Source organism: Oncorhynchus tshawytscha, linkage group LG30, assembly GCF_018296145.1.
Source record: "Oncorhynchus tshawytscha isolate Ot180627B linkage group LG30, Otsh_v2.0, whole genome shotgun sequence".
NCBI lineage: Eukaryota > Metazoa > Chordata > Actinopteri > Salmoniformes > Salmonidae > Oncorhynchus > Oncorhynchus tshawytscha.
This window is the reverse complement of record NC_056458.1, coordinates 22355995-22383405: the sequence shown is the minus strand read 5'-3', so window position 1 is coordinate 22383405 and position 27411 is coordinate 22355995. Positions and strand designations below refer to the sequence as shown.

At 41.9% G+C, this 27411-nt stretch overlaps 1 protein-coding gene across 4 annotated transcripts in view; it reads right to left on the bottom strand.

Moving 5' to 3' along the window:
* The window catches only part of LOC112228572 (active breakpoint cluster region-related protein), a 260234-nt gene that overhangs the window by 66381 nt on the left and 166442 nt on the right, over window positions 1–27411 (bottom strand). For all 4 annotated transcript variants that reach the window (XM_042309121.1, XM_042309122.1, XM_042309124.1 and 1 more), the window contains 5 exons: window positions 24690–24765; window positions 24056–24160; window positions 15733–15807; window positions 1937–2034; window positions 1626–1757 (listed from right to left, as the gene is read on the bottom strand). In XM_042309121.1, the coding sequence (XP_042165055.1) occupies window positions 1626–1757; window positions 1937–2034; window positions 15733–15807; window positions 24056–24160; window positions 24690–24765 (486 nt within the window). The remainder of the gene's footprint in view (window positions 1–1625; window positions 1758–1936; window positions 2035–15732; window positions 15808–24055; window positions 24161–24689; window positions 24766–27411) is intronic.

Genomic DNA, 27411 nt, shown 5'->3' with positions numbered 1-27411 from the left:
ACGGGCTGCCCCCAGGTGGTGAGGGTAGGCAACAACATCTCCTCCCCGCTGATCCTCAACACTGGGGCCCCACAAGGGTGCGTTCTGAGCCCTCTCCTGTACTCCCTGTTCACCCACGACTGCGTGGCCATGCACGCCTCCAACTCAATCATCAAGTTTGCGGACGACACAACAGTGGTAGGCTTGATTACCAACAACGACGAGACGGCCTACAGGGAGGAGGTGAGGGCCCTCGGAGTGTGGTGTCAGGAAAATAACCTCACACTCAACGTCAACAAAACTAAGGAGATGATTGTGGACTTCAGGAAACAGCAGAGGGAACACCCCCATCCACATCGATGGAACAGTAGTGGAGAGGGTAGCAAGTTTTAAGTTCCTCGGCATACACATCACAGACAAACTGAATTGGTCCACTCACACAGACAGCATCGTGAGGAAGGCGCAGCAGCGCCTCTTCAACCTCAGGAGGCTGAAGAAATTCGGCTTGTCACCAAAAGCACTCACAAACTTCTACAGATGCACAATCGAGAGCATCCTGGCGGGCTGTATCACCGCCTGGTATGGCAACTGCACCGCCCTCAACCGTAAGGCTCTCCAGAGGGTAGTGAGGTCTGCACAACGCATCACCGGGGCAAACTACCTGCCCTCCAGGACACCTACACCACCCGATGCTACAGGAAGGCCATAAAGATCATCAAGGACATCAACCACCCGAGCCACTGCCTGTTCACCCCGCTGCCATCCAGAAGGCGAGGTCAGTACAGGTGCATCAAAGCTGGGACCGAGAGACTGAAAAACAGCTTCTATCTCAAGGCCATCAGACTGTTAAACAGCCACCACTAACATTGAGTGGCTACTGCCAACACACTGTCAATGACACTGACTCTACTCCAGCCACTTTAATCATGGGAATTGATGGGAAATGATGTAAATATATCACTAGCCACTTTAAACAATGCTACCTTATATAATGTTACTTACCCTACATTGTTCATCTCATATGCATACGTTGATACTGTACTCTATATCATCGACTGCATCCTTATGTAATACATGTATCACTAGCCACTTTAACTATGCCACTTGGTTTACATACTTATCTCATATGTATATACTGTACTCGATATCATCTACTGTATCTTGCCTATGCTGCTCTGTACCATCACTCATTCATATATCCTTATGTACATATTCTTTATCCCCTTACACTGTGTATGACAGTAGTTTTTTTTGGAATTGTTAGTTAGATTACTTGCTCGTTATTACTGCATTGTCGGAACTAGAAGCACAAGCATTTCGCTACACTCGCATTAACATCTGCTAACCATGTGTATGTGACAAATAAAAATTTGATTTGATTTGATTTGACACGTCAATGGCAGCCCACCATCACGAAACTCATCTATTGTACACAAGAGGCCAGACAACAACAAGTGTGAGTCACACAACGGAGAAGAGTCTGAGCTGAATGTATATCTCCATAGTCTACTGATGTACATAGGAGCTTGTGGTACACTATGTTTCTGCCAAGGTCTATAAAGAAAACAAGTCCATACATGTGTATGGAATAAGCATACAGTGAGTTTGATTTCATGATGTGAGTTTTTCCCCCACTGTCTCCTTACCTGCACCTGGCCCTTGCCCATGATGATGTCCACGATCTCATTGTCATCTTTGTTGAGCTTGGTCTTGTCGTAACATTTCTCGTAGCACAGGATCCGAAGGCACTGAGAACCCTCCAGCTCAATTTCAAACTCCTATTGGACAATGTACAGTCAGGACAGGATAACAGGCTTCAATGTCCTATTGACCAGAGAACATTCTGTATGATGGAGTACTGGAATTGGAGTGCATTTGAGTAAAATGTCCTCTTGACAACATAACTGACAGTAATATGATCTGAATATTGGAGCTCTGTGTGGTGTTGGTCTCTCACCTCGTTCCACTGTGGTTCAGTGGTGTCTCTGAAGACGCGGGTCTTGGCCTTGCTGACAAAGTAGCCATAAGAGTCCACCTCTAGGGTACAGTACAGATCTGAACAGGACACAGAGACAGGGTACAGTACAGATCTGAACAGGACAGAGACACAGGGTACAGTACAGATCTGAACAGGACACAGAGACAGGGTACAGTACATATCTGAACAGGACAGAGACACAGGGTACAGTACAGATCTGAACAGGACACAGAGACACAGGGTACAGTACAGATCTGAACAGGACACAGAGACACAGGGTACAGTACAGATCTGAACAGGACACAGAGACACAGGGTACAGTACAGATCTGAACAGGACACAGAGACACAGGGTACGGTACAGATCTGAACAGGACATAGAGACACAGGGTACAGTACAGATCTGGACAGGACACAGAGACACAGGGTACAGTACAGATCTGGACAGGACACAGAGACACAGGGTACAGTACAGATCTGAACAGGACACAGAGACACAGGGTACAGCACAGATCTGAACAGGACACAGAGACACAGGGTACAGTACAGATCTGAACAGGACACAGGGTACAGTACAGATCTGAACAGGACACAGAGACACAGGGTACAGCACAGATCTGAACAGGACACAGAGACACAGGGTACAGTACAGATCTGAACAGGACACAGAGACACAGGGTACAGTACAGATCTGAACAGGACACAGAGACACAGGGTACAGTACAGATCTGAACAGGACACAGAGACACAGAGTACAGCACAGATCTGAACAGGACACAGAGACACAGGGTACAGTACAGATCTGAACAGGACACAGAGACACAGGGTACAGCACAGATCTGAACAGGACACAGAGACACAGGGTACAGTACAGATCTGAACAGGACACAGAGACACAGGGTACAGTACAGATCTGAACAGGACACAGAGGAGTTAGACATCACAGTGAGTGGATCTAAAATAATCAGCAATTATAACACAATAATATCAACATCAACAGTATATGGATAAACATTTTCCTTAGTGCCAGGATGATACCAGTATCGTTAGATTGTGTTCCATGGCTAAAATACGGTCCTTTGGTCCTTTAAAAACCTGCTGTATGTAAAATATGATATGATTCAGCCTGGATAATCAATTAATGTGACTCTGGATGACAACATAATGATGTTTGTTTCCAACATTTGGGCTGTTTTCCCAAAGAAGTTAAATCACTTCATGTTTTGTTTCCTTGCCACAATACTAATGAGTATCACGTACTGGTATTGTCCCGGTCCTAATTTTCAGAATTGTACCACAACTGTGTAGAGTTAGACCATTTCTATATTAATGGTCAATGGTAGAGGCCTGCATTACCGACAGAATGAACACGGAACACAGACATGACTGGGCACAGCACACCATTACAATATCTCCCCAGCACTGGTTTAAGAGACCGAGCCAGAGGCCTCTCTCGTCATCCCTGCTGGGGTCCCTGGGGTCTCCACTGCTCTCTGACAGCATGATGGATGGCTACCTGCTATGCCCCTGACCCTGGGAGTCACCACAGCTACACACACAGTCACATCACCCAGGCACAGAACTAGAGACAGTGTTTACACTGTAGCACAGTCACACATGACTTAGCAACATGAAAACAATGGCATGACCCATGTCTGTCTGGGTCTGGCTCATATACCTATATTCATCTCTGGGTTAGGGTATCATACCAGTTGAGGTATGGATGACCGTCAGTCTTCTGTCATAGAACAAGAACAGCAAAGGGATCCAAACAAGACATGAGAGAGGACTGGCATATTCTTCTGTCTTGGATAAGGTAGATATTAGGTGGGGGATAGTACCCAGTTGAGGTGTGGCAGGATCATTTAATCCAGGATCCATTTAATTCCTGCTAATTTTCCAGCACACTGAACCTCTGATGTAATCATCACTCACAATGAGGAATCATTTAGTATGGGGAGTGTGACCATAGTCCTATGATCTCTTGTCACAATATAAAAACAGGCCTTATATCAATAATCAGACAGTGCAAACAGTTAAATGGTTTATGATAAGCACATATTTATTAATGGAATAATGTCCTTTTTGTAAATTATTACCTGGTATTTCCTCATTGATTAATGAGGGTTATCTGTTAATATCCTGGTCAGAGAACTGATGGACAATGGGAAGCATTCCAGAAAGCATGGTTTATTCAGTGTATAGTTTCTTATCCCGGGTGGACATACCTGTTCATATCCCAGATTGTATTTTTGATAAAAACATGGTTGCACCGTTATTGATGTGTGTGAAGATGTTTAGACACTAATTCATGCTGTTGAATGTTAATTGAACAGGATGTGAAAGGGCTTCTTCCCATTGGTCAGATGCATGATCGGTATTGATAATTAAACCCTGTAATTTCTGTGTGAGTACAGACGAAGACAGGCAGGGTAAGATTGGCATACTGCCGGGTACAGGAATGATTGAAGCCTGGCATTTCTTTTGAGTTGATTAGGTCTACTTTTTATTCATCGTCCTGTTTATTTGTTTTTGTAACTAATTATACAGCCACAGGCTTATTATCTTCACGTTTACTAATAAAAGCTGCTGTCTGGGAAAGAAAAACCACATCTTCCCTGTCTGCCTCCTCACTGTTCCAACCCAACCACATGGTCAACCTCACAGGTGGGCAAACTGACCATCTGGGGTGTTTTCAAAATGGAGTCACGTTTTAATAGTTATACAACATTCGCCACATGGTTGATTTAACAAAGTGAGAGGAAGGGGCCCTGTCACAGTACCATGATCATCTCTGACACTAACTACTGTCAATATAATTTAGTAAGTCAAAGACTACCTTCCCGCAGTGCACTACTTTTGACCAGACTTATGGACCCTGGTCAAAAAGCTCTGGTCAAAAGTAGTGCACTATAGTGAATAGGGTGCGGTGCATTTGGTATGCAGAAAATGTTACATTTAAGACCACTGTACATATTTGGACATAGGCCTAGTGTGCTCCTCCTTTGAAGTGAGTTCATAGAGAGTTAGAACAGGGTAGTTTATCACTGTTAATGACCACAGAAATAGCATTTGGCTCTGTTTAGAGAAGAACCATTTCGGAAGCACAACTCCCCAATGTGTCAGATTTACACACCGGCAAACTCTGTTCAGACAGTGTGTAAACCAAAAACCACTCAAGGAAACATTCATACTCCTGGACCACTCAGATTTATCAAGAAGTTTATTTTTCCTCCATATCTGAAATAGGTTTATATGCCTGAAATCTTGCACTAAAAAACAGGGCCAGAGGGAACATACTTAGCCTCATTTTCATTTGTCCTAGCTAGTAGTGTTGCCAGAGGAGAATTCAGAAATGGGACATGAGGAAGTGAAAGAGAGCTGGCGACTGAAGGTGATTGGTTGAATAAGCCCTGAGGGCTGTCATTTCATTGGCAGACCTCTTCCTGCTGTTGTATAAAGGGTTAAATCTGGTGGTCAGTGAGGGGTCTGAGCGAGGTCACACACACATACTGTCTATCGGGGTTAATGGATACTGTCCTGACTCTGTCCAGATGACCTGGAAGTTGACCCCCTCCCTTTTTGTGTGTCCTCTTTCCTAATCCTAGCCTGTAGCTGTGTGTTAAGTGGTAGGTGAAACAGTGGGCAGGAAAACAGAGACTCAAACAGTCATGCTGAAGACTTAAAGTAGGGGTTGTCTTATTTTTTTTTTAGGATTTACATTTTGGATGAGCTGAAAAATCACAAGGAATTCAGCAAAAATATGTTTAATTTAAGTATTCCCACAAATAAAGTCTCAATGTGTCTCAAGGTATGAAATTATTGTTATTTTTAAATTCAATCTCTTTTTGGGCTTAGTTGTAGTACATTTTCAATGTACCAATTATTATATTATTCTCCAGCCCCCTGATCAACTATATCGGCCGGCAGGCTGAATCTAGTTGCCCACCCCTGACTTAAAGCAATCAGTATACGTAGACTCTGGAAGAACAACAAGATGTAGAGACGGAGGGGGGAGAGGGCTGCTTTATAGTGTGGGAGTCCCTTCCCCTCTGTGTGTTTTCCAACCACCTCCCAAACACAGATCCTTATTGTAACATGAACAATCTACCACTTTATTTAGAACATATTGGAAGAAATCAGAACTCAAAAGGAACATTATGAAGAAGGAAACTGTGTAATCAAATTATTTCTCATTGGCTCCAGAATGATGACACTAATAAAAGGAGTAAAGGAAAAACAGTTGAATGAGAAAAGCAGAGGACTGGATAACATGAAGCATTATACAGTACTAGTTCAAAACTCCAATATGGTATTTTACGGTATATTTTACTGTATATGTGTTGTGTGTATTATAATGCTGTATGAAACCACCAAATCTCCATCTTATAGATGTGTTATTATAATGTTCAGTGGTGTAGAAGATGACACCTTTATTCTAGGTCAATGTTTCCCCTCATTTTTGTATCGTATTTTTGGGGCGAACAAGTAGACTTTTAGAATCTTCCACTGACCCGCTTCTGAAATGTTGCCCTGAGATGAAATTGAACTCTGCTTCCTATTGGATGAAACTGTGTGTGGCAACAGTGATAAGACCATTTTAATAGGACATGTTTGTACATACTCCAGAACTGTGTGACTTAATCATATTGTAATGACTGTAGGAGCCATACGTTGTAGTGTGCTATGGGCTACTGTATTATTATACATACACACAATCATACCAACACACAGGCACACAGTCTTATGCAAGGGAGAAAATGGGTGACAGATGACTTGTACACAAACAATATGCCCTAAAGGCAGAATCAGAGCAATACAAAATGTGAGGACAGAGACCAGGGAAGCCGACAATAAAACGAAACATTAAATGACAGATGGTCTCCAGTCTCCATAACGAGCCTTTTCTAAAGAAACAGGGGATTTCCTAACAAACTAAGACCGCTCTATAAGACGGCATCCAAACGGCATCATACACAGACAAACACGTTTGTACCAGTACTTACTTTATTACAAGTCAACCAACATAATATTTTCGACCATATCACAGGTTCCAAACCAAGTGCCAATGTGATTTAGCAAACTTCAGGCGATGCTATGGTTAGATGGCATGAAAATAGAGCTCTTTGGCCAAGTACACCAATCCCAATACACCAAACGTTTGACTGGTACTGTATATAACATTCTATTGGTTGCAAGAATGTTGTATAATCATTTACATTGAAAAATTCTACGTTTTGAATCAAGCGCTGTTTTGTGTTTGTGTTTCAGTTCATAAACCATCTGCAGAGAAAAATGGGAGAAACGTCCCAATTTTTTCCTGTTTTGCAATCTATATGGCACAGCTGTCAATGTTTTGGTCCTTTAATGAAACTGATATACTTTTTTATTTATCACAATTTTCTTTAGCCAATGTTGGTCTTTAATGCAGGGCCGACAGACAAGTTCCTTACTTTTCCCCCTTCCACTTTTCTCTTCCATTTTTGCAGTAAAATTGCAATTAGTTGGTTGTAATTTTGGGTAGATCAGACATTTCCATATTTTTGTTAGCTGCATGTGTGACATAACTCCACCAGTCCTATTTATGATATAATTTACAAAGAAAAATGTTTTAATATATATATATATTTTACTATTATATTTGAGCTTAACCATAATATTTTTGTAATGTTTATTCTGTATTTTCTGGTGGATTAAACTGAAATTGCAACCAACTTTCTATGGCTTGTTTTCAAAATAGCAATATTTTTGAGATTATTTCATTTTCAAATAACTGAAAATCAGAGGCTGTAATCTGAATAAAGGTCATTCTTGAACATGGGATGAGACATTATTACTAATCTGCTAGAGAACCAACACGAATTTAAGTATAGCTTTTGAATGACAATCCTTTAGTGAGAGGTGTAATGCTTTAATATTTAATCATTTCTGCCCTCTGAATTCAAATAGGCCAGTTTAATTTTGTCTCGCTTGCCGTTCCAAGTAAAATGGAATCATTTTTGCTCATATAATTTAAAAAAAAACAAGTTGGTAGGTGCAGGCAAGGCCATAGGCAAATAGGTCAACTGTGATATGACTAAAGAGTTCATGAGGGTGATTTTTCCACAAATAGACAGTTATTTTCCTTTCCACAGTAGCAAGATCTTATCCATTTTTGCAAACTTTTTATTATAATGTATTGTAATGAGATTATTTCTTTCTTTCAGGAAATGATCACCGAGTATGTCCACTTCACCGTCAGACCATTTCATTGGTTAACTACACGTAAATAAAATGTGTGATCCAATACATATAGTACAAGTCATTAATTGGTTGTAATCCAGGGGTTAGAAAAAGTATCTAGATCATCTATGAGGCTGTGGATCCAAATTGTGGATTAAAAAGAAAACATGAATCAGCGTACAATGACTCCTTTGTTTTTAAGTATCAGATTTCTAGGCCCTTGATATTATTGTTGGATCTGATTTTAATAGCTAACATTTCGATGGCCATAATAAATAGATATCTCGATAATGGACAACCTTGTTTTACTCCTTTTGACAGTTTAAAGCTTTGAGAAGTAGCCATGATTTACTATTTTACAGCTAGGGTTACTATACATAACTTTAACCCATTATATAAGAGATTCTCTAAAATTGAAATATTCCAGGCATTTATATATAAATTCCAAACATACTTTATCAAAAGTGTTTTTAAATTCAGCTCTGAGTACACCAACAAGGTTTGGTATACCTCAAACTGGTAGGCCAACCAGCCCTGGAGTTTTCCTGGACTTAAAGGCTTTAATTGCATCAATAAGTTCCTCATATGTAATTTGGCCTTCACATGAGTATTTCTGTACAGATGTTAATTTTACATTATTAATATGAAACAATCCTAACAATTAACTTTGGTTAGTGGAGATGGGGAGGAGACAAATTGAAACATATGCTTAAAGTACTTTGCTTCCTCTTTCATAAATATAGTTTGATGAATCATGGGTGACTCAATTTGCAACAAGTTTCAGTAAATTATTTTGGTAGAATTTCTATATATAGAAGATTTTTTAAAATATTTGGTGAATTTTTCCCCATATTCCATCCAGTTTACTTATTTTTTTATAATAAATTACACTTGATCTTTCTTGAATATGTTCCTCCATTTCTTTTTGTTTTTCCTCTAATGTATTCTGTGCATCAATGGTACTGTTTTTTTGCCATCTATCTGTACTGTTAGTCCCTCCATTTCCTTCCTTAATATGGATTATTTTAATTTGAATTACTTTTCTTTTATAGATGAGTACTGAATTGCATGGCCTCTAAGGGCACATTTAAAAGTGTCCCATACAATAAGGGGACCTGCTGTACCTATGTTATGTTTGAAAAAGTAAGTTATTCATTCTTCAGGTCTGGTTAAAAACAAGATGTCATTCAATAACCTTGCTCACGTGTAAATTCAGTAAGAGTAATGTATATGCCAATTATTTGATGGCCCGACCCCTTTTTATCCCCGATCAACACTTTTTGAACTTTTGGTGCCAGAAAAAATGACATAAGGTAGTTGTCAAGACAACTAGCTTAATTGAGACTCCGCCAAGTATATCAAATCAAACTTTACTTGTCACATACAACATGTGTAGACCTTACTGTGAAATGCTTAACCAACAGTGCAGTTTAGGTCAGAATATTTAAGCCTCCATATATCCACGAATTCCATTACAGTGCATTTGGAAAGTATTCAGACCCCTTGACTTTTTCCACATAATGTTACGTTACAGCATTATTCATTATACATACTTTCTTTCCCTCATCAATCTACACACAATACTCCATAATGACAAAGCAAAAACATGTCCTTGAGTGGTCCAGCCAGAACCCGGACTTGAACCCGAACATCACTGGAGAGACCTGAAAATAGCTGTGCAGCGATGCTCCCCATCCAACCTGCCATAGCTTGAGAGGATCTGCAGAGAAAAATTGGAGAAACTCACCAAATACAGGTGTGCCAACTCGTTGCGTCATACCCAATAAGACTCAAGGCTGTAATTGCTACCAAGGGTGCTTCAACAAAGTACTGAGTAAAGGGTCTGAATGCTTACGGAAATATGATATTTCCATAGTGTTTCTATACACTTGCAACATTTTTGAAAAACTTGTTTTTGCTTTGTCATTATGGGGTATTGTGTATCGATTGATGAGGGGGAAAACATTTAAATTAAATTAAATTGATTTAATCCATTTTAGAATAAGGCTGTAACATAACAAAATGTGGAAAAAGTCAAGGGGTCTGAATACTTTCTGAATGCACTCTATATTTGTATTATTTTTTTGTTGTACTTCTTACCCTTTTTCTCCCCAGTTTCGTGATATCCAATTAGTAGTTACAGTCTTGTCCCATCGCTGCAACTCCTGTATGGACTCGGGAGAGGCGAAGGTCGAGAGCCACGTGTCCTCCGAAACACGACCCTGCCAAGCCGCACTTCTTCTTGACACACTGCTCGCTTACCCCGGAAGCCAGTCGCACCAATGTGTCGGAGGAAACGCTGTACAACTGGCGACCGTTGTCAGCGAGTCGCTAGAGCGCGATGGGACAAGGACATCCCAACCAAGCCCTACCTTAACCAGGACGACGCTGGGCCAATTGTGTGCCACCTCATGGGTCTCCCGGTCGCGGCTGTCTGTGACACAGCCTGGGATCGAACCCAGGTCTGTAGTGAAGCCTCAAGCACTTAGACCACTGCGCCACTCGAGAGGCCCCAGACTTTTCCAAACACAAAAATACACCCTATCTTCCATCACAATACACCCACATACTGTGCTTTTGATGTCCTCTGTTATCTATGTTTTTACCCCTAACGTGTTGATTCCTACCTAACTTCAGGCTTTTGAGTACTTTGTGTTCCAGTTCCTTATAAATGAAGATGGTATTGATCATTTCTTCTAATGCTGGCTTTATCTATTTATAAATACTACAAGTAGAAAGTTGAGTACTAATTATTTTACAACATTCCCTATTTTGAATGGTATAGTGTATTTGTAGTTTATTTCTTTATCAAGTGTTGTATTACATTTGTATCCCTACCATGGATAATATTGGGTGTTCCATTATTTGACTCCTCTATGGGAACTTTGTATTATTTACAAAAGCCATGGAGTAGTCGTGGTGTCTTGGAACAGTTGGTACACATTTTCCTTTAAGTCTATTCACCTTGAAGTGTGGGTACAGAACTTTGCGCCGTTCTGCAATTTCCTTCGGGAACTGATCATTCATTCCTATTTTTGTGCCAGCGAGTCTTTTGTCCAGGCTATTAACTATTATTTCAATCTTTAAAAAAAGCTCATTTGGCAAACCATTGGGCGCTCGTATGTATCGCTATCCTGTCTTTCTGAAACGGTGTACACGATCAAATATGATGTTGTCGACAGTATCGCCTGGGATCTGAAGCGCTTTAAGGAGGAATTCTTTCACCACGCTTTCAGGCTCTTCACCTTAACTTTCTTTAATACCAGTAAGTATCAGATTTTGTCGCCTGGGACCTAATCTGTATTACAAGTACGACTTACAAGTACGACTTCTCTCAGAAGCATTCTCCTTATGAAGTAACTTCATGTCCGTTTCAATAGTATTGACTGTCCCTTTTAGCTGATTTGTTTCTTTCTCCATTGTTGCATCTTTTCACCACTCATTTCAAGGCTCCTTCATTTCTTTACTGACAAGTTCAATACTCACAATTTATTGATTTCAGCAGGTCGGTTTCCACTCTTACCTAACCAGGTGTTGAAAAACATAAATCGGTGTCTGTCGAGGAATCTCGTAGTTCTTACATGGAGTTTGGTTCTCCATTTTTTCCCTGATTACTCCAACATGTTTTGACCTCGACTGCGTTCATAATATTTATCAATAAACTTCTCTAGCCTTGTACATTTTGGGGGGTTATTATCCAGCTTGAATGTTATTGTTGTGAGTAAATGGATCAGTAGTGCTACTATTTAGTCAGTTTTAGAGATAATGAATATTGCTTCTTCAGTCCGCCATCACACTTCCCTTCAGGGCATTTCCTCAGTTTTTTGTCCCTCTGCTGAACCAAGTATCAGGAAGGGAGGGAGGGAAATAGGTTATGGGGTTATTTTGTCCCTGTGCTAAACCAGGTATCAGGAAGGGAGGGAAATAGGTTATGGGGTTATTTTGTCCCTGTGCTGAACCAGGTGTCAGGAAGAGAGGGAGGGAAATAGGTTATGGGGTTATTTTGTCCCTGTGCTGAACCAGGTATCAGGAAGGGAGGGAGGGAAATAGGTTATGGGGTTATTTTGCTTCCAGTGGTTCTGGGACCCTTGTTAAGGTCAAAAGGGTTAATTGATGACAAAATCAGCATTGGCCACCTCAGTCTCTGGACTTGAACCTCATTGAAAACCTGTGGTTTGAATTGAAGAGGGCCGTCTATAAGCGCAGATCTGGATCTGGAAAGATTATGTACAGATGAATGGTCTAAGATCCCTCCCAATGAGTTCTCCAATCTCATAACACTTAGCCTTTTTCTAAAATGTTTCATCCTCCCAATGGGAGGGTGCTGGAGTATTGAAAACGGGAATCAACATTTTTTACATCTTTTTTACATCATCTTTTTTATTACTTGTTTTAAAAAAGTATTATTATTTGAGAGCAGTTGTATTAGTAAAAAATATAATAAAAAAATTAAAATAATGTGCATAAAATATATCTAGGTACTTGTATTATTTATTTTATACTGTCTTTTTTGCTTATCTTTATCAAGGGATCCAATAATTGCGGACCCACTGTAGGTGACGTTACTAGCTACGACTAGCTACTATCTGATACATAGACATAGGAGACGTAGGAGACACTCTACCCATGGAGGGGTCTTTAGACTAAAACAGCATATCTTACATTAGAGGACAGGCTCCACCAGAACAATGCCATGGTATCAATACTCCTTCCTCTCCCGCATATCAGAAGGGCATGATAATGGTTTGGTCTACTGAGAAAACAGAGGGGAAAGTAAAACCAAACCACTTCCACGTCCCTCTCTGCTCTGGAGAGGATCAAACAGGCTTTCAGTGGAGACAGCTTTCCCATTTTTCTCCAATCCATTACACAAGAAAATCTATTTCTGAAGCTTTCATAAAGTATAGTACAGGCTGTAATGGTAAAACTGAGGCAGAGGTTGGTTGTTTTTTTCCTCTTGTGGTGATATTTGAACGGGTGCTTCTTCTGTAACAGGCAGTAGAGCGTGTTCAGTGGAGTGGCAGCTGTCTGGTAGAGACATATCTGAGCCACTCTAGAGCTCACTGACGACATATCACCCTGATCACTCATACTAAGGCTATCACACACGCACCGGGCAGAGAGAGGGAGAGGGTGTGTAGACAGACAGACCGACAGATAAAATGCTTCTCCTGGCCTTCACAGTCCATGTGTGTGTGTCCCTTGAGGGTCCGACTGTGGCTGTGTAGGGGCCACTCTGTTCCCGTCAACTTTCTTTATGGAGTAGCTGTGTCTTTGACAGCCCCTAGCATCAAAGCAGCCACAGGAATGTGACTGTGGTCCAGAGCTGCTCCTCAGGGACTGGCCCTGTGGTGCGCTCTCTAACACTCTACCTCCAGCCCCCCCTAATTCATTCTCTCTCACTCTACCCCTCTCTCTCTTGGTCTCTCTCTCCACCTCTTCCTCATCTCCCTTTCTCTCGCTCTCTCCCCATCTCGTTCTTTCTCTCCATTTCTCTCCCTTTTATCAGAAGAAGCTTGGAAACACATCGGTAATAGCTTGAGGTAGCAGAAGCACCTAACCACAGATTTGAACTTGTTACTGATCTCTATAATACATAAACAACTTTTGGAAAGCTCCTTTTCTGAGCTAGCCATTAAAAACGTATTGTCCACAGATGTAATTGAATCTGAAACACACTTTAACTGGAAGAGAATATTGAAAAATGATACATTTAAGCAATAAGGCATGAGGGGGTGTGGTATATGTCCAGTATACCACAGCTAAGGGCAGTTCTTATGCACAATGCAACACGGAGTGCCTGGATATAGCCCTTAACCGTGGTATATTGGCCATATACCACAAACCCCTGAGGTGCCTTATTGCTATTATAAATGTAATTGGAGCAGTACAAATAAATGTTTTGTCATACCCGTGGTATACGGTCTGATATACCACGGCTGTCAGCCAATCAGCATTCAGGACTCGACCCAACCCAGTTCATAATTTAAGTTTGTTCACAGACTGTATTCAACACCAAGGAAATGTTTACTATAAATTTGGCCCCAACTTCCAACTGTTCACCGTGTCCCCTCAATCAGGCAGGCACATCCATTTCAAATGGTGCTAATCAAGGGACAATTGAAGACTGAACAAATATAATTGACTCCGTAAATAAAAATCTCAGCTAAAGCCCCACACATACAAACCAATTATGTATATTTAGACTTTCTTTGCTTGCAGGCCCACTGGGAATGGGTGGTGGGTGGGCATCTAGTCATTGAGATGGAGGGCAAGGGGGATTGTGGGAGACTCTGGGGATGGATGGTGGGAGGGGGGCTGATAAGCAACCTCAGTTGCTGGGTGGGATAGGAAGGGGTGGGAGGCATTCTGTCTTCAGTATTTATGCTGCAGTAGTTTGTGTGTCGGGGGGCTAGGGTCAGTTTGTTAAATCTGGAGTACTTCTCCTGTCTTATCCGGTGTCCTGTGTGAATTTAAGTATGCTCTCTCTAATTCTCTCTTTCTTTATCTCTCTCGGGGGACCTGAGCCCTAGGACCATGCCTCAGGACTACCTGGCATGATGACTCCTTGCTGTCCCCAGTCTACCTGGCCGTGCTGCTGCTCCAGTTTCAACTGTTCTGCCTGCGGATATGGAATCCTGACCTGTTCACCGGACGTGCTACCTGTCCCAGACCTGCTGTTTTCAACTCTCTAGAGACAGCAGGAGTGGTAGAGATACTCTTAATGATCGGCTATGAAAAGCCAACTGACATTTACTCCTGAGGTGCTGACATGTTGCACCCTCGACAACTACTGTGATTATTATTATTTTACCATGCTGGTCATTTCTGAACATTTGAACATCTTGGCCATGTTCTGTTATAATCTCCACCCGGCACAGCCAGAAGAGGACTGGCCACCCCACATAGCCTGGTTCCCCTCTAGGTTTCTTCCTAGGTTTTGGCCTTTCTAGGGAGTTTTTCCTAGCCACCGTGCTTCTACACCTGCATTGCTTGCTGTTTGGGGCTTTAGGCTGGGTTTCTGTACAGCACTTTGAGATATCATCTGATGTACGAAGGTCTATATAAATACATTTGATTTGATTCAGGGTGTGGCGGGACAACGCACGCGGTGGAATGGGTCGGTGTTATCGTCATATGCATTTCTTTGTTTTTGTACTTATAATCCCCCCTTCTGAATTTGAAAATTCCAAAACGAAATAAAAAGTTAGTCAAAAAATAATAATGGATATCCCGTTACTGTAAATCCTTAACCATTAGGGAGATTAAATAATACCTGACCCTGGTTCAATGGTAGAGGGTGACTTCTACCACTGTGCTGGGGGTCTATTTGATGTATTTTTAGGAAATAAGACAACCAGTATGAAGGGACAGACAGAGGGACACCTACACTCTTTCTCGCTGTCATCTCAGTCTTCTCTGTTGGGATGCCACACAAGTTGTAAATGATATGCTCCAACCATCATCATCATACACACACACACACACACGGGTGGTGATGAGCAGATGTTGAACACATGCAGTATAAGCCCAGTATGACAGAGAAAGACTTACTGGCTGACTCTTTGAAGCCTTTGGCAGAGTGGACGATCACATGGAGGAATCCATACAGGCCTGAGGTTTCCTCATCTGAAACAAACAGCACAACAACAGTTAGTCACCGTCTGTCACACTCATTATGAGTGACCTGTAAGTGGCCTGGGACAGCTCATTATCATTACCTCGAGGGTGTGTCAAATGAGACCCTATTCCCTATATAGTGTACTACTTTTGTCCAGGGTCCATGGTGTGGGAGCAGAGGAAAGCACGTATATCCTACCAAAGGGACATTAAGAACTAATATTTTATGCTTCACCGAGTCGTGGCCGAACGACGACAATAAGAACATACGGCTGACGGGTTATACACTATCGGCAAGACAGAACAGCAGCCTCTGGTAAGACTTGGGGTGGGGGCCTACGCATTTATGTAAACAACAGTTGGTGCACGATATCTAAGGAAGTCTCAAAGTTTTGATGGCCTGAGGTGGAGAATCTTATGATAAGCTGCAGACCTCACTATTTACCCAGAGAGTTTTCATTCCTTTTTTCTGTAGCCGTCTACATACCACCACAGAGCGAACTAAAACCGCACTAAGTGAGCTGTATTCTGCCATAAACAAACAGGAAAACACTCATCCAGACCCGGCATTCCTAATGGCCGGGGACTTTAATGCAGAGAAACTTAAATCCGTTTACCTAATTTCTATCAACATGATAAATGTAAAACAATTCTAGACCACCTCTACTCCACACACAGAGACGCGTACAAAGCTCCCCCTCACCCTCCATTTGGCAAATCTGACAATAACTCTATCCTGATTCCTGCTTACAAGCAAAAATTAAAGAAGGAAGCCCCAGTGATTCGGACTAGAAAAAAGTGGTCAGATGAAGCAGATGCTAAACTACAGGACTGTTACAGACTGGATATGTTCCGGGATTCTTCCGATGGCATTGAGGAGTACACCACATCAGTCACTGGCTTTATCAATAAGTGCATCGAGGACGTCGTCCACACAGTGACTGTACGTACATACCCCAACCAGAAGCCATGGATTACAGGCAACATTCGCACTGAGCTAAAGGGTAGAGCTGCCGCTTTCAAGGAGCAGGACTCTAACCCGGAAGCTTATAAGAAATCCCGCTACGCCCTCCGACGAACCACCAAAAAGGCAAAGCGTCAATACAAGACTAAGATTGAATTATACGACACCGGCTCTGACGCTCATAGGATGTGGCAGGACTTGCAAACTATTTACAGACTACAAAGGGAAGCACAGCCAAGAGCTGCCCAGTGACACGAGCCTACCAGATGAGCTAAATAACTTCTATGCTCGCTTCGAGGCAAGTAACACTGAAACATGCATGAGAGCATCAACTATCCAGATGACCATGTGATTAAGCTCTCCGCAACCGATGTGAGGAAGACCTTTAAAACAGGTCAATATTCACAAGGCACTGGGGCAGACGGATTACCAGGACGTGTACTCTGAGCATGCGCTGACCATCCGGAAATTGTCTTCACTGACATTTTTAACCTTTCCCTGTCTGAGTCTGTAATACCAACATGTTTCAAGCAGACCACCATATCCCTGTGCCCAAGAACACTAAGGTACCCTGCCTAAATTACTACCGACCCGTAGCACTCATATCTGTAGCCATGAAATGCATTGAAAGGCTGGTCATGGCTCACAACACCATTATCCCAGAAACCCCAGATCCACTCCAATTTGTATACCGCCCAAACAGATCCACAGATGATGCAAACTCTATTGCACTCCACACTGTCCTTTCCTACCTGGGGACACCTATGTGGGTGTCCCCAGGTAGGGACACCTATGTGAGAATGCTATTCATTGACTACAGCTCAGTGTTCAACACCATAGTGCCCTCAAAACTCATCACTAAGCTAAGGACCCTGGGACTAAACCCCTCCCTCTGCAACTTGATCCTAGACCTCCTGATGGGTCGCTCCCAGGTGGTAAGGGTGGGAAACAACAAATCCGCCACGCTGATCCTCAGCACGGGGCCCCTCAGGGATTCGTGCTCAGTCCCCTCCTGTACTTACTCCGTGTTCACTCATGACTGCACAGCCAGGCACAACTCCCAACACCATCATTAAGTTTGCTGATGACACAACAGTGGTAGGCCTGATCACTGACAATGATGAGACAACCTTTAGGGAGGAGGTCAGAGACCTGACCATGTGATGCCAGGACAACAACCTCTCCCTCAACATGATCAAGACAAAGGAGATGATTGTGGACTAGAGGAAAAAGAGAAAAAAGAGGAACGAGCACGCCCCCGTTCTCATCAACGGGGCTGTAGTGGAGCAGGTTGAGAGCTTCAAGCTCCTTGGTGTCCACATCACCAACAAACTAACATGTTCCAAGCACACCAAGACAGTCGTGAAGAGGGCATGAAAAAACCTATTCCCCCTCACGAGACAAGATTTGCCAAGATTTGGCATGGGTCCTCAGATACTCAAAAGATTTTACAGCTGCACCATCGAGAGCATCCTGACGGGTTGCATCACTGCCTGGTATGGCAACTGCTCGGCCTCCGACCGCAAGGCACTAGAGGTTAGTGCATATGGCCCAGTACATCACCAGGGCCAAGCTTCCTTCCATCCAGGACCTCTATACCAGTCAGAGGAAGGCCGTAAAAATTGTCAAAGACTCCAGCCACCCGAGTCATAGACTGTTCTCTCTGCTACCGCACGGCAAGCGGTACCGGAGCGCCAAGTCTAGGTCCAAGAGGCTTCTAAACAGCTTCTACCCCCAAGCCATAAGACTCCTGAACAGCTTATCAAAAGGCTACCCAGACTATTTGCCCCCCCCTCCCCCCCGACACTTTAAGCCACTTTAATTTTATTTTTTATTTATTTATTTTACCTTTATTTAACCAGGTAGGCAAGTTGAGAACAAGTTCTCATTTACAATTGCGACCTGGCCAAGATAAAGCAAAGCAGTTCGACAGATACAACGACACAGAGTTACACATGGAGTAAAACAAACATACAGTCAATAATACAGTATAAACAAGTCTATATACAATGTGAGCAAATGAGGTGAGAAGGGAGGTAAAAAGGGCCCACTGGGCCAAAAAAGGCCATGGTGGCAAAGTAAATACAATATAGCAAGTAAAACACTGGAATGGTAGTTTTGCAATGGAAGAATGTGCAAAGTAGAAATAAAAATAATGGGGTGCAAAGGAGCAAAATAAATAAATTAATTAAAATTAAATACAGTTGGGAAAGAGGTAGTTGTTTGGGCTAAATTATAGGTGGGCTATGTACAGGTGCAGTAATCTGTGAGCTGCTCTGACAGTTGGTGCTTAAAGCTAGTGAGGGAGATAAGTGTAATAACTCCACCTACTCCACCTACATGTACATAATTACCTCAATTACCCCGACACCGGTACCCCCGCACATTGACACATTGACTCTGTACCGGTACCCCCTGTATATAGCCCCACTATTGTTATTTACTGCTGCTCTTTAATTATTTGTTTTCCTAATCTCTTACTTTTTTAGGTATTTTTATTTTTTAGGTATTTTTCTTAAAACTGCATCGTTGGTTAAGGGCTTGTAAGTAAGCATTTCACTATAAGGTCTACGACACCTGTTGTATTCGGCGCATTTGACAAATACAATTTAATTTGATTTAATTTATATTTTTGTTAGAAAGTAAAGGGTTTAACACTGAAAGAAAAAAGATCCAATCAGGATTTTTCTTTGGTGGTCTGTGGAGAGATAACGCTAGCTAGCTAAGTCAGCCATTGGCTCGGCCATCAGAAGCTAGATAGAAGGCATCTGCCATGCAACTGCATTGGGGAAGAATTTTGGACTGGTGCCATTGACTGGTAATGGGTGTGACCGTTTTTACAAAAACTCATGAAAACTTCTGCCTTCTCGGTCCCTGCACAATAGTGAGCAGTAGTTTTCCCAGGGTCTAGCTAGCTTTTGTTGTAGGCTAGTTTGCAGTGGTTGCAGCAGGTGTTATTGAAGAGGATGTTGTTGCTCATTTTTTAGCGTTGCCCTTTTCAAGATCAACTTTCAACAGGAAGTTACATTTAAATTCATCATAATCTGGTGAGAGGAACTGCTGCTAGCTAGCTCATTGAAAATAACGGTGTATGAAACATCATTTAGTTTAAAATGGCAGCATTCACATTAATGTAGAAGTGTTGAAAAACAATATTATATTCTTATTTACAATAAAAGTGTCTCCAAAATATAACACTTTATTTACCATGCTTTTCTATTGGGCACAAAATAATCTGAAACACAACCAAAACAAACAGCATATGCATCCAACAAGTTTGTAGTGTCACAAGCTTGACAAGTACAGTGCATTCTGAAAGTATTCAGACCCTGTCCAGGTTTTCAACATTTTGTTACGTTACAGCCTTATTGTAAAATGGATCAAATAAAAATAAAATCCCTCAATCTATACAAATTACCGTATAATGACAAAGCTATAACAGGTTTTTAGAAAATGTTGCACATTTATCAATAATAAAAACAGAAATACCTTATTTACATTAGTATTCAAACCCTTTGCTATGAGATTCGAAATTGAGCTCAAGTGCAACCCATTTCCATTGAACATCATTGAGATGTTTCTACATCTTGATTGGAGTCCACCTGTGGTAAATTCAATTGATTGGACATGATTTGGAAAGGCACACACCTGTCTATATAATGTCCCACAGTTGACAGTGCATGTCAGAGCAAAAACCAAACCATGAGGTCGAAGGAATTGTCTGTAGAGCGCCGAGACAGGATTGTGTCGAGGCACAGATCTGGGGAAGGGTACCAAAACATTTCTGCAGCATTGAAGGTCCCCAAGAACACAGTGGCCTCCAGTATAATTAAATGGAAACAGTTTGGAACCACCAAGACTGTGCAGTCGGGGGAGAAGGTCCTTGGTCAGGGAGATGACCAAGAACCAATGGTCACTCTGACAGAGCTTCAGTTCCTCTGTGGAGATGGGAGAACTTTCCAGAAGGACAACCATCTCTGCAGCACTCCACCAATCAGGGCTTTATGATAGAGTGGCCAGATGGAAACCACTCCTCAGTAAAAGGCACATGACAGCCAGCTTGGAGTTTGCCAAAAGGCACCTAAAGACTCTCAATGAAAACCAAGATTCTCTGGTCTGATGAAACCAAGATTGAACTCTTTGGCCTGAATGCCAAGCATCATGTCTGGAGGACACCTGGCACCACCTCTACGGTGAAGCATGGTGGTGGCAGCATCATGCTGTGGGGATGATTTTCAGCGGCAGGGACTAAAAGACCCTAAGCACACTGCCAAAACAACACAGGAGTGGCTTCGGGACAAGTCTCTGAATGTCCTTGAGTGGCCCAGCCAGAGCCCGGACTTGAACCCGATCGCACATCTCAGGAGAGACATAATAATAGCTGTGCAGCGACGCTCCCTTCCAACCTGACAGAGCTTGAGAGGATCTGCAGAGAAGAATGTGAGAAACTCCCCAAATACAGGTGTGCCAAGCTTGTAGCGTCATACCCAAGAAGACTCAAGGCTGTAATCGCTGCTGAAGGTGCTTCAACAAAAAAATGAGTAAAGGGTCTGAATACTTATGTGATATTTCCGTGTTATATTTTTAATAAATTAGCAAAAATGTCTAAAAACCTGTTTTGCTTTGTCATCATGGGGTGAAACTGGCTGAAACTGAAGCAGGCCTTTTGGAGATCCCCGCAGGCCCACCGGGTCACGCTCTGGAGAGGTACTGAGCCCTGGACAAACAATATCTCACGTGTATGAATGGTGCTATGGACCGTGTGTGAACAGTCACAGACAGGTCATGCCACCAAGAGAGAGGGAGAATGCAGAGAAGATCTAGACTGTAATCTTTAATTTCCCCCATCCACTTTCAGACATGTCATTCTGTCCATCTTAACCACAACAAAAAGACTCACTAAAGGAGATGATAGCAATAACCTGTCAATGTGTATTCCTATATCTCCGTAATGGATAAGGTCAGGATCAGAGTTATAGTAATCGGAGCCTAGATCTGTGGTTAGTTGCTTCTACCTGGTCCCTGTAATGGCCTGTGTGTTGCGTCAGAAAGAGCCATGGGAACTAGGGGTCACATTCCTCCTCCAGCTGGTCTTTATTTCACCCCTCCGCTACTCCTTACATTTCATAGCATGGTCTGCCAATGAACCGGAGCCGGAGTCTTTGCCATACATACTGTGCTGTAAAGTGACTATAAAGGAGAAAGAATGTAAATCTTTGCTTTGCTTAATGACATTTCAGACCCCCTCTAAACTGGAGAGAACAGACGTGTTTGATGTCAGTATAATGGGAGTTGCTTTGACAAACTGAATGTAAGCAATCAGGAACGCTCAGTGCAAGCTAGGAGCTGTACTTCAGGTCAACACAAGGAAAACAAAAATGTAAATGCAACATGTAAAGTGTTGGCTTATTTCCCACAAATTATGTTTACATCCCTGTTAGTGATCATTTCTCCTATGCCAAGATAATCCATCCACCTGACAGGTGTGGCATATCAAGAAGCTGATTAAACAGCATGATCATTACACAGGTGCACCTTGTGCTAGGGACAACAGGCCATTCTAAAATGTGTAGTTTTGTCACAACAATGCCACAGATGTCTCATGTTGAGGAAGTGTGCAATTGGAATGCTGACTGCAGGAATGTCCACCAGAGCTGTTGCCAGAGAATTGAATGTTCATTTCTCGAACATAAGCCGTTTCCAACGCTGTTTTAGAGAATTTGAATTCTTCACCTGCAGGATCCTCTGAGGCACAAACAATTCATTTTTGCACAAATTTTCAGAAACCGTCTCAGGAAAGGTCATCTGCATTCTCGTCACCCTCACCAGGGTCTTGACCCGACTGCAGTTTGGCTTCGTAACCGACTTCAGTGTGTAAATGCTCACCTTCGATGGCCACTGGCACACTGGAGAAGTGTGCACTTCACGGATGAATCCCGGTTTCAACTGTACCGGGCAGATTGCTGATGTCAACATTTTTAACAGAGTGCCCAATGGTAGCGGTGGGGTTATGGTATGGTCAGGCATAAGCTACAGACAATGAACACAATTGCATTTTTTCGATAGCAATATGAATGCACAGAGATACCGAGATGAGATCCTCAGGGCCATTGTCGTGCCATTCATCTGCCGCCATCACCCCATGTTTCAGCATGATAATGCACGGCCCAATGTCGCAAGGATCTGTACACAATTCCTGGAAGTTGAAAATGTCCCAGTTCTTCAATGTCCTGCATACTCAAACATGTCACCCATTGAGCATATTTGGGATGCTCTGGATCGACATGTACGACAGCATGTTCCAGTTTCCGCCAATATCCAGCAACTTCACACATCCATTGAAGAGGAGTGGGACAACATTCCACAGGCCACAATCAACAGCCTGATCAACTCTATGTGAAGGAGATGTGTCACGCTGCATGAGGCAAATGGTGGTCACACCAGATACGGACGGACTGGTTTTCTGACCCAAGCCTCTACCTTATTTTTAAGGTATCTGTGACCAACAGATGCATATCTGTATTTCCCAGTCATGTGAAATCCATAGATTAGGGCCTAATTCATTTAGTGACTGATTTCCTTACATGGACTGTAAGTCAGTAACATCATTGAAACTGTTGCATTTATATTTTTGTTCAGAGTGTATCGCTGTCTGTAATCAAGGTTTTAAAATACTGTGGCCTGACTCGCAAGAAGAACATGTTTCTCTTCTGAGAGAGGCTACCTGGGGCGGCAGGCAGGCAAGCCTAGTGGTTAGAGCGTTGGACTAGTAACCGGAAGGTTGCCAGATCGAATTAAGGTAAAAAGGTACAAATCTGTCATTCTGCCCCTGAACAAGGCAGTTAACCCACTGTTTCTAGGCCTCATTGTAAATAAGAATTTGTTCTTAACTGACTAAACTAATTGCCTAGTTAAATAAAGGTCAAATAAATACAAATAAAGTACAGTTATTGCATCTCTAAGATATGTAGAAGAAAAGCATGAAAACACATCAGATGTGAATAGAAGAGTGCTGTGGTATAACAGTATTATTTGTGGCGCGTCGTGCTTCTTCAAATTTTATGAATGGTTTCTAGTTTGTTAAATGTGGGTCTGTGTGAGTGAGGTTGTGTATGTGAGTGTGTGTATCTCCTGTAGCTGCGTGTGTAAGCTGAGCGTCTCCCTGCCATTTCCTGTCCCCCAGTGCATCCTGGGAGCTCACAGTGGGGCTGCCAGATGGCTTTAATGTCACCCCAATCCAAACATCCCATCTGAGGAAGTAGAAAGGAAAATGTGAGTGTGTGTGTGTCCTACCATCTTTATTACTGGTGACAGGGATGTTGTGGACAGTTCGGAGTTTGCAGCAGGAGCTGGTGAGGACCTGCAGCTCTACAGAGCTTAACTGACACGTCTGCAGATCTGAACACAAACACAGAAATACACAATCAATAAACCTGAACATAAAGCCGGGCTACAGGTTATATAGAGTTATATATAGAGTTGAAAAAACAGTGGTAAGAAACCAATATCACTGTCTGCTCACTCTCCAATCAAATTGTATTGGTCACATACACATATTTAGCAGATGTTATTGCTTGTGTAGCGAAATGCTTATGTTCTTAGCTCCAAAGGTGCAGTAATATCTAACAATACAAACAAATCTAAAAGTAAAATAATGGAATTTAGAAGTATAGAAATATTAGGACGAGCAATGTCGGAGTCCAGAGTATAAATATGTGATGGGATGTATAGCCATTATGGACAGTATGTGGATAGAATATGTAGTATATCTGAAGAATACGTAGGATAAAGTAGTATATACAGCAATAGCTGAACAGGATGGCCTTGACTAGAATACAGTATATACATATAAAGTGGGTAAAACAGTATGTAAACATTATGAAAGTGACCAGTGTTCCATGTCTATGTACATAGACTCCTCCTGTACCTTTCTTCTGTAGTTTTTGGATGCTCTCCCTCCACTCTGACCTCTCATAGTCTGAAGACAGGAGGAACAGGTAGCTCTGAGGACAAAACAGGGGGAAACTTTCAGGAAAAAGTGGAAATAACATTTTATAGGACAACTGCTCCCTCCAGTGATGGAAAATTAACAGTACATCAATACTGCTAATCCAAACCACAGATGTAGAGGTCGACCGATTATGATTTTTCAACGCCGATACCCATTATTGGAGGACCAAAAAAAGCAGATTCCCATTTTAATATATATATTTGTAATGAAGACAATTACAACAATACTGAATGAACACTTTTATTTTAACTAAATATAATACATAAATAAGATCAATTTAGTCTCAAATAAATAATGAATCATGTTCAATTTGGTTTAAATAATGCAAAAACAGTGTTGAAGGTAAAAATACAATATTTGCCATGTAAAAAAGCTAACGTTTAAGTTCCTTGCTCAGAACATAGAACATATGAAAGCTGGTGGTTCCTTTTAACATGAGTCTTCAATATTCCCAGTTAAGAAGTTTTAGGTTGTAGGTATTATAGGAATTATAGGACTATTTCTCTATATACCATTTGTATTTCATATACCTTTGACTATTGGATGTTCTTATAGGCACTTTAGTATTGCTAGCCTAATCTCGGGAGTTGATAAGCTTGAAGTCATAAACAGCTCAATGCTTGAAGCACAGCGAAGAGCTGCTGGCAAACGCAGGAAAGTGATGTTTGAATGAATGCTTACGATCCTGCTACTGCCTACTACCGCTCAGTCAGACTGCTCTATCAAGCATCAAATCATATACTTAATTATAACAAAATAACACACAGAAATACGAGCCTTAGGTCATTAATATGGTTGAATCCGGAAACTATCATTTCGAAAACAAAACGTTTATTCTTTCAGTGAAATACGGAACCGTTCTGTGTTTTATCTAACGGGTGGCATCCCTAAGTCTAAATATTGCTGTTACATTGCACAACCTTCAATGTTATGTCACAATTACGTAAAATTCAGGCAAATTAGTTACAGTCTTTGTTAGGAAGAAATGGTCTTCACACAGTTCGCAATGAGCCAGGCGGCCCAAACTGCTGCATATACCCTGACTCTGCTTGCACAGAACACAAGAAAAGTGACACAATTTCCCTAGTTAAAATAAATTCATGTTAGCAGGCAATATTAACTAAATATGCAGGTTTAAATGTTTTACTTGTGGATTGATTTTAAGAAACGCGTTGATGTTTATGGTTAGGTACATTCGTGCAACGACAGTGCTTTTTTCACGAATGCACTTGTTAAATCATCACCCATTTGGCGAAGTAGGCTGTAATTCGATGATAAATTAACAGGCACCGCATTGATTATATGCAAGCTAGATCAACTAGTAATATTATCATCCATGTGTAGTTAACTAGTGATTATGTTAAGATTGATTGTTTTTTATAAGATAAGATTAAGGCTAGCTAGCGCCTTACCGTGGCTCTTTGCTGCACTCTCATAACAGGTAGTCAGCCTGCCATGCAGTCCCCTCGTGGAGTGCAATGTAATCGGCCATGATCGGTGTCCAAAAATGCTGATTACCGATTGTTATGAAAACTTGAAATCGGCCCTAATTAATCAGCCATTCTGATTAACCGGTCGACCTCTAATTTAGCAGAGGCAGATTATCCAACCCCAAACATAGGCATCAACCCTTTACACTCATGAGAACTGGCTTACATGGATAGGGCTAAATGTAAATGTTTCTTACAGAAGAAATATGAAAAACAAATACATAACCATGGTACCAGTTGAAAGGGAACAGTTTGGAGATGATGGGAAACATAGACGCAAGACTGAATCCAAACATTACACTGTTGATTTTATGTGCATTTACCCCACATTTTGTTGATAACGGAAATACTCTGGATACACTCAGTAACATGATAAGACCATTCCTGGACAATGGTCCACTATAAATCGCACCCTGGGTCAGGTGTGCATGATCTGAAAGTTTGTTTGATTGAAATCTTATTAGCTAAGTTATAAAACACAATATTACAGTGTTAGGCTTTCACAATGCAGTTCGGGGAAACAGATCATTTTGGTGCACATAGAAAGGAGTCATGATTGCATTCAGGTGCTTGTGCAGCAGCAAATTTCCTTCACAGTCGACAAACAAAGGCTCATTCTGTTCAGAACAACCCAGGGTATAACGCCATGTCCTCTTGTAACTGTACATCAAACAAAGTGATCATAAACGCCCCATCCTGGACTTTTGGCAACTCAACAACCATCGTTGAGTCTTGTTCACCACAGCAGACCTCAAGGATGCTTATTTCCACGTCGGCGTTTATCAATGGCTCTTCCATTGTTTGGACAAAGCCGTCTAGTTGTCGAGGATTGCCGTCTCCCCTCGGTGCCCATGCACATTCCACTACAACAGTGGTTCCCAAACTTTTACAGTCCCGTACCCCTTCCAACATTCAACCTCCAGCTGCGTACCCCCTCTAGCACCAGGGTCAGCGCACTCTCAAATGTTGTTTTTTGCCATCATTGTAAGCCTGCCACACACACTATACGATACATTTATTAAACATAAGAATTAGAGAGTTTTTGTCCCAACCTGGCTCGTGGGAAGTGACAAAGAGCTCTTATAGGACCCCCCATAAACGGAACGGACATGTACCAGGAGCTGTGCCAGGCATGTTGACTCATCTAG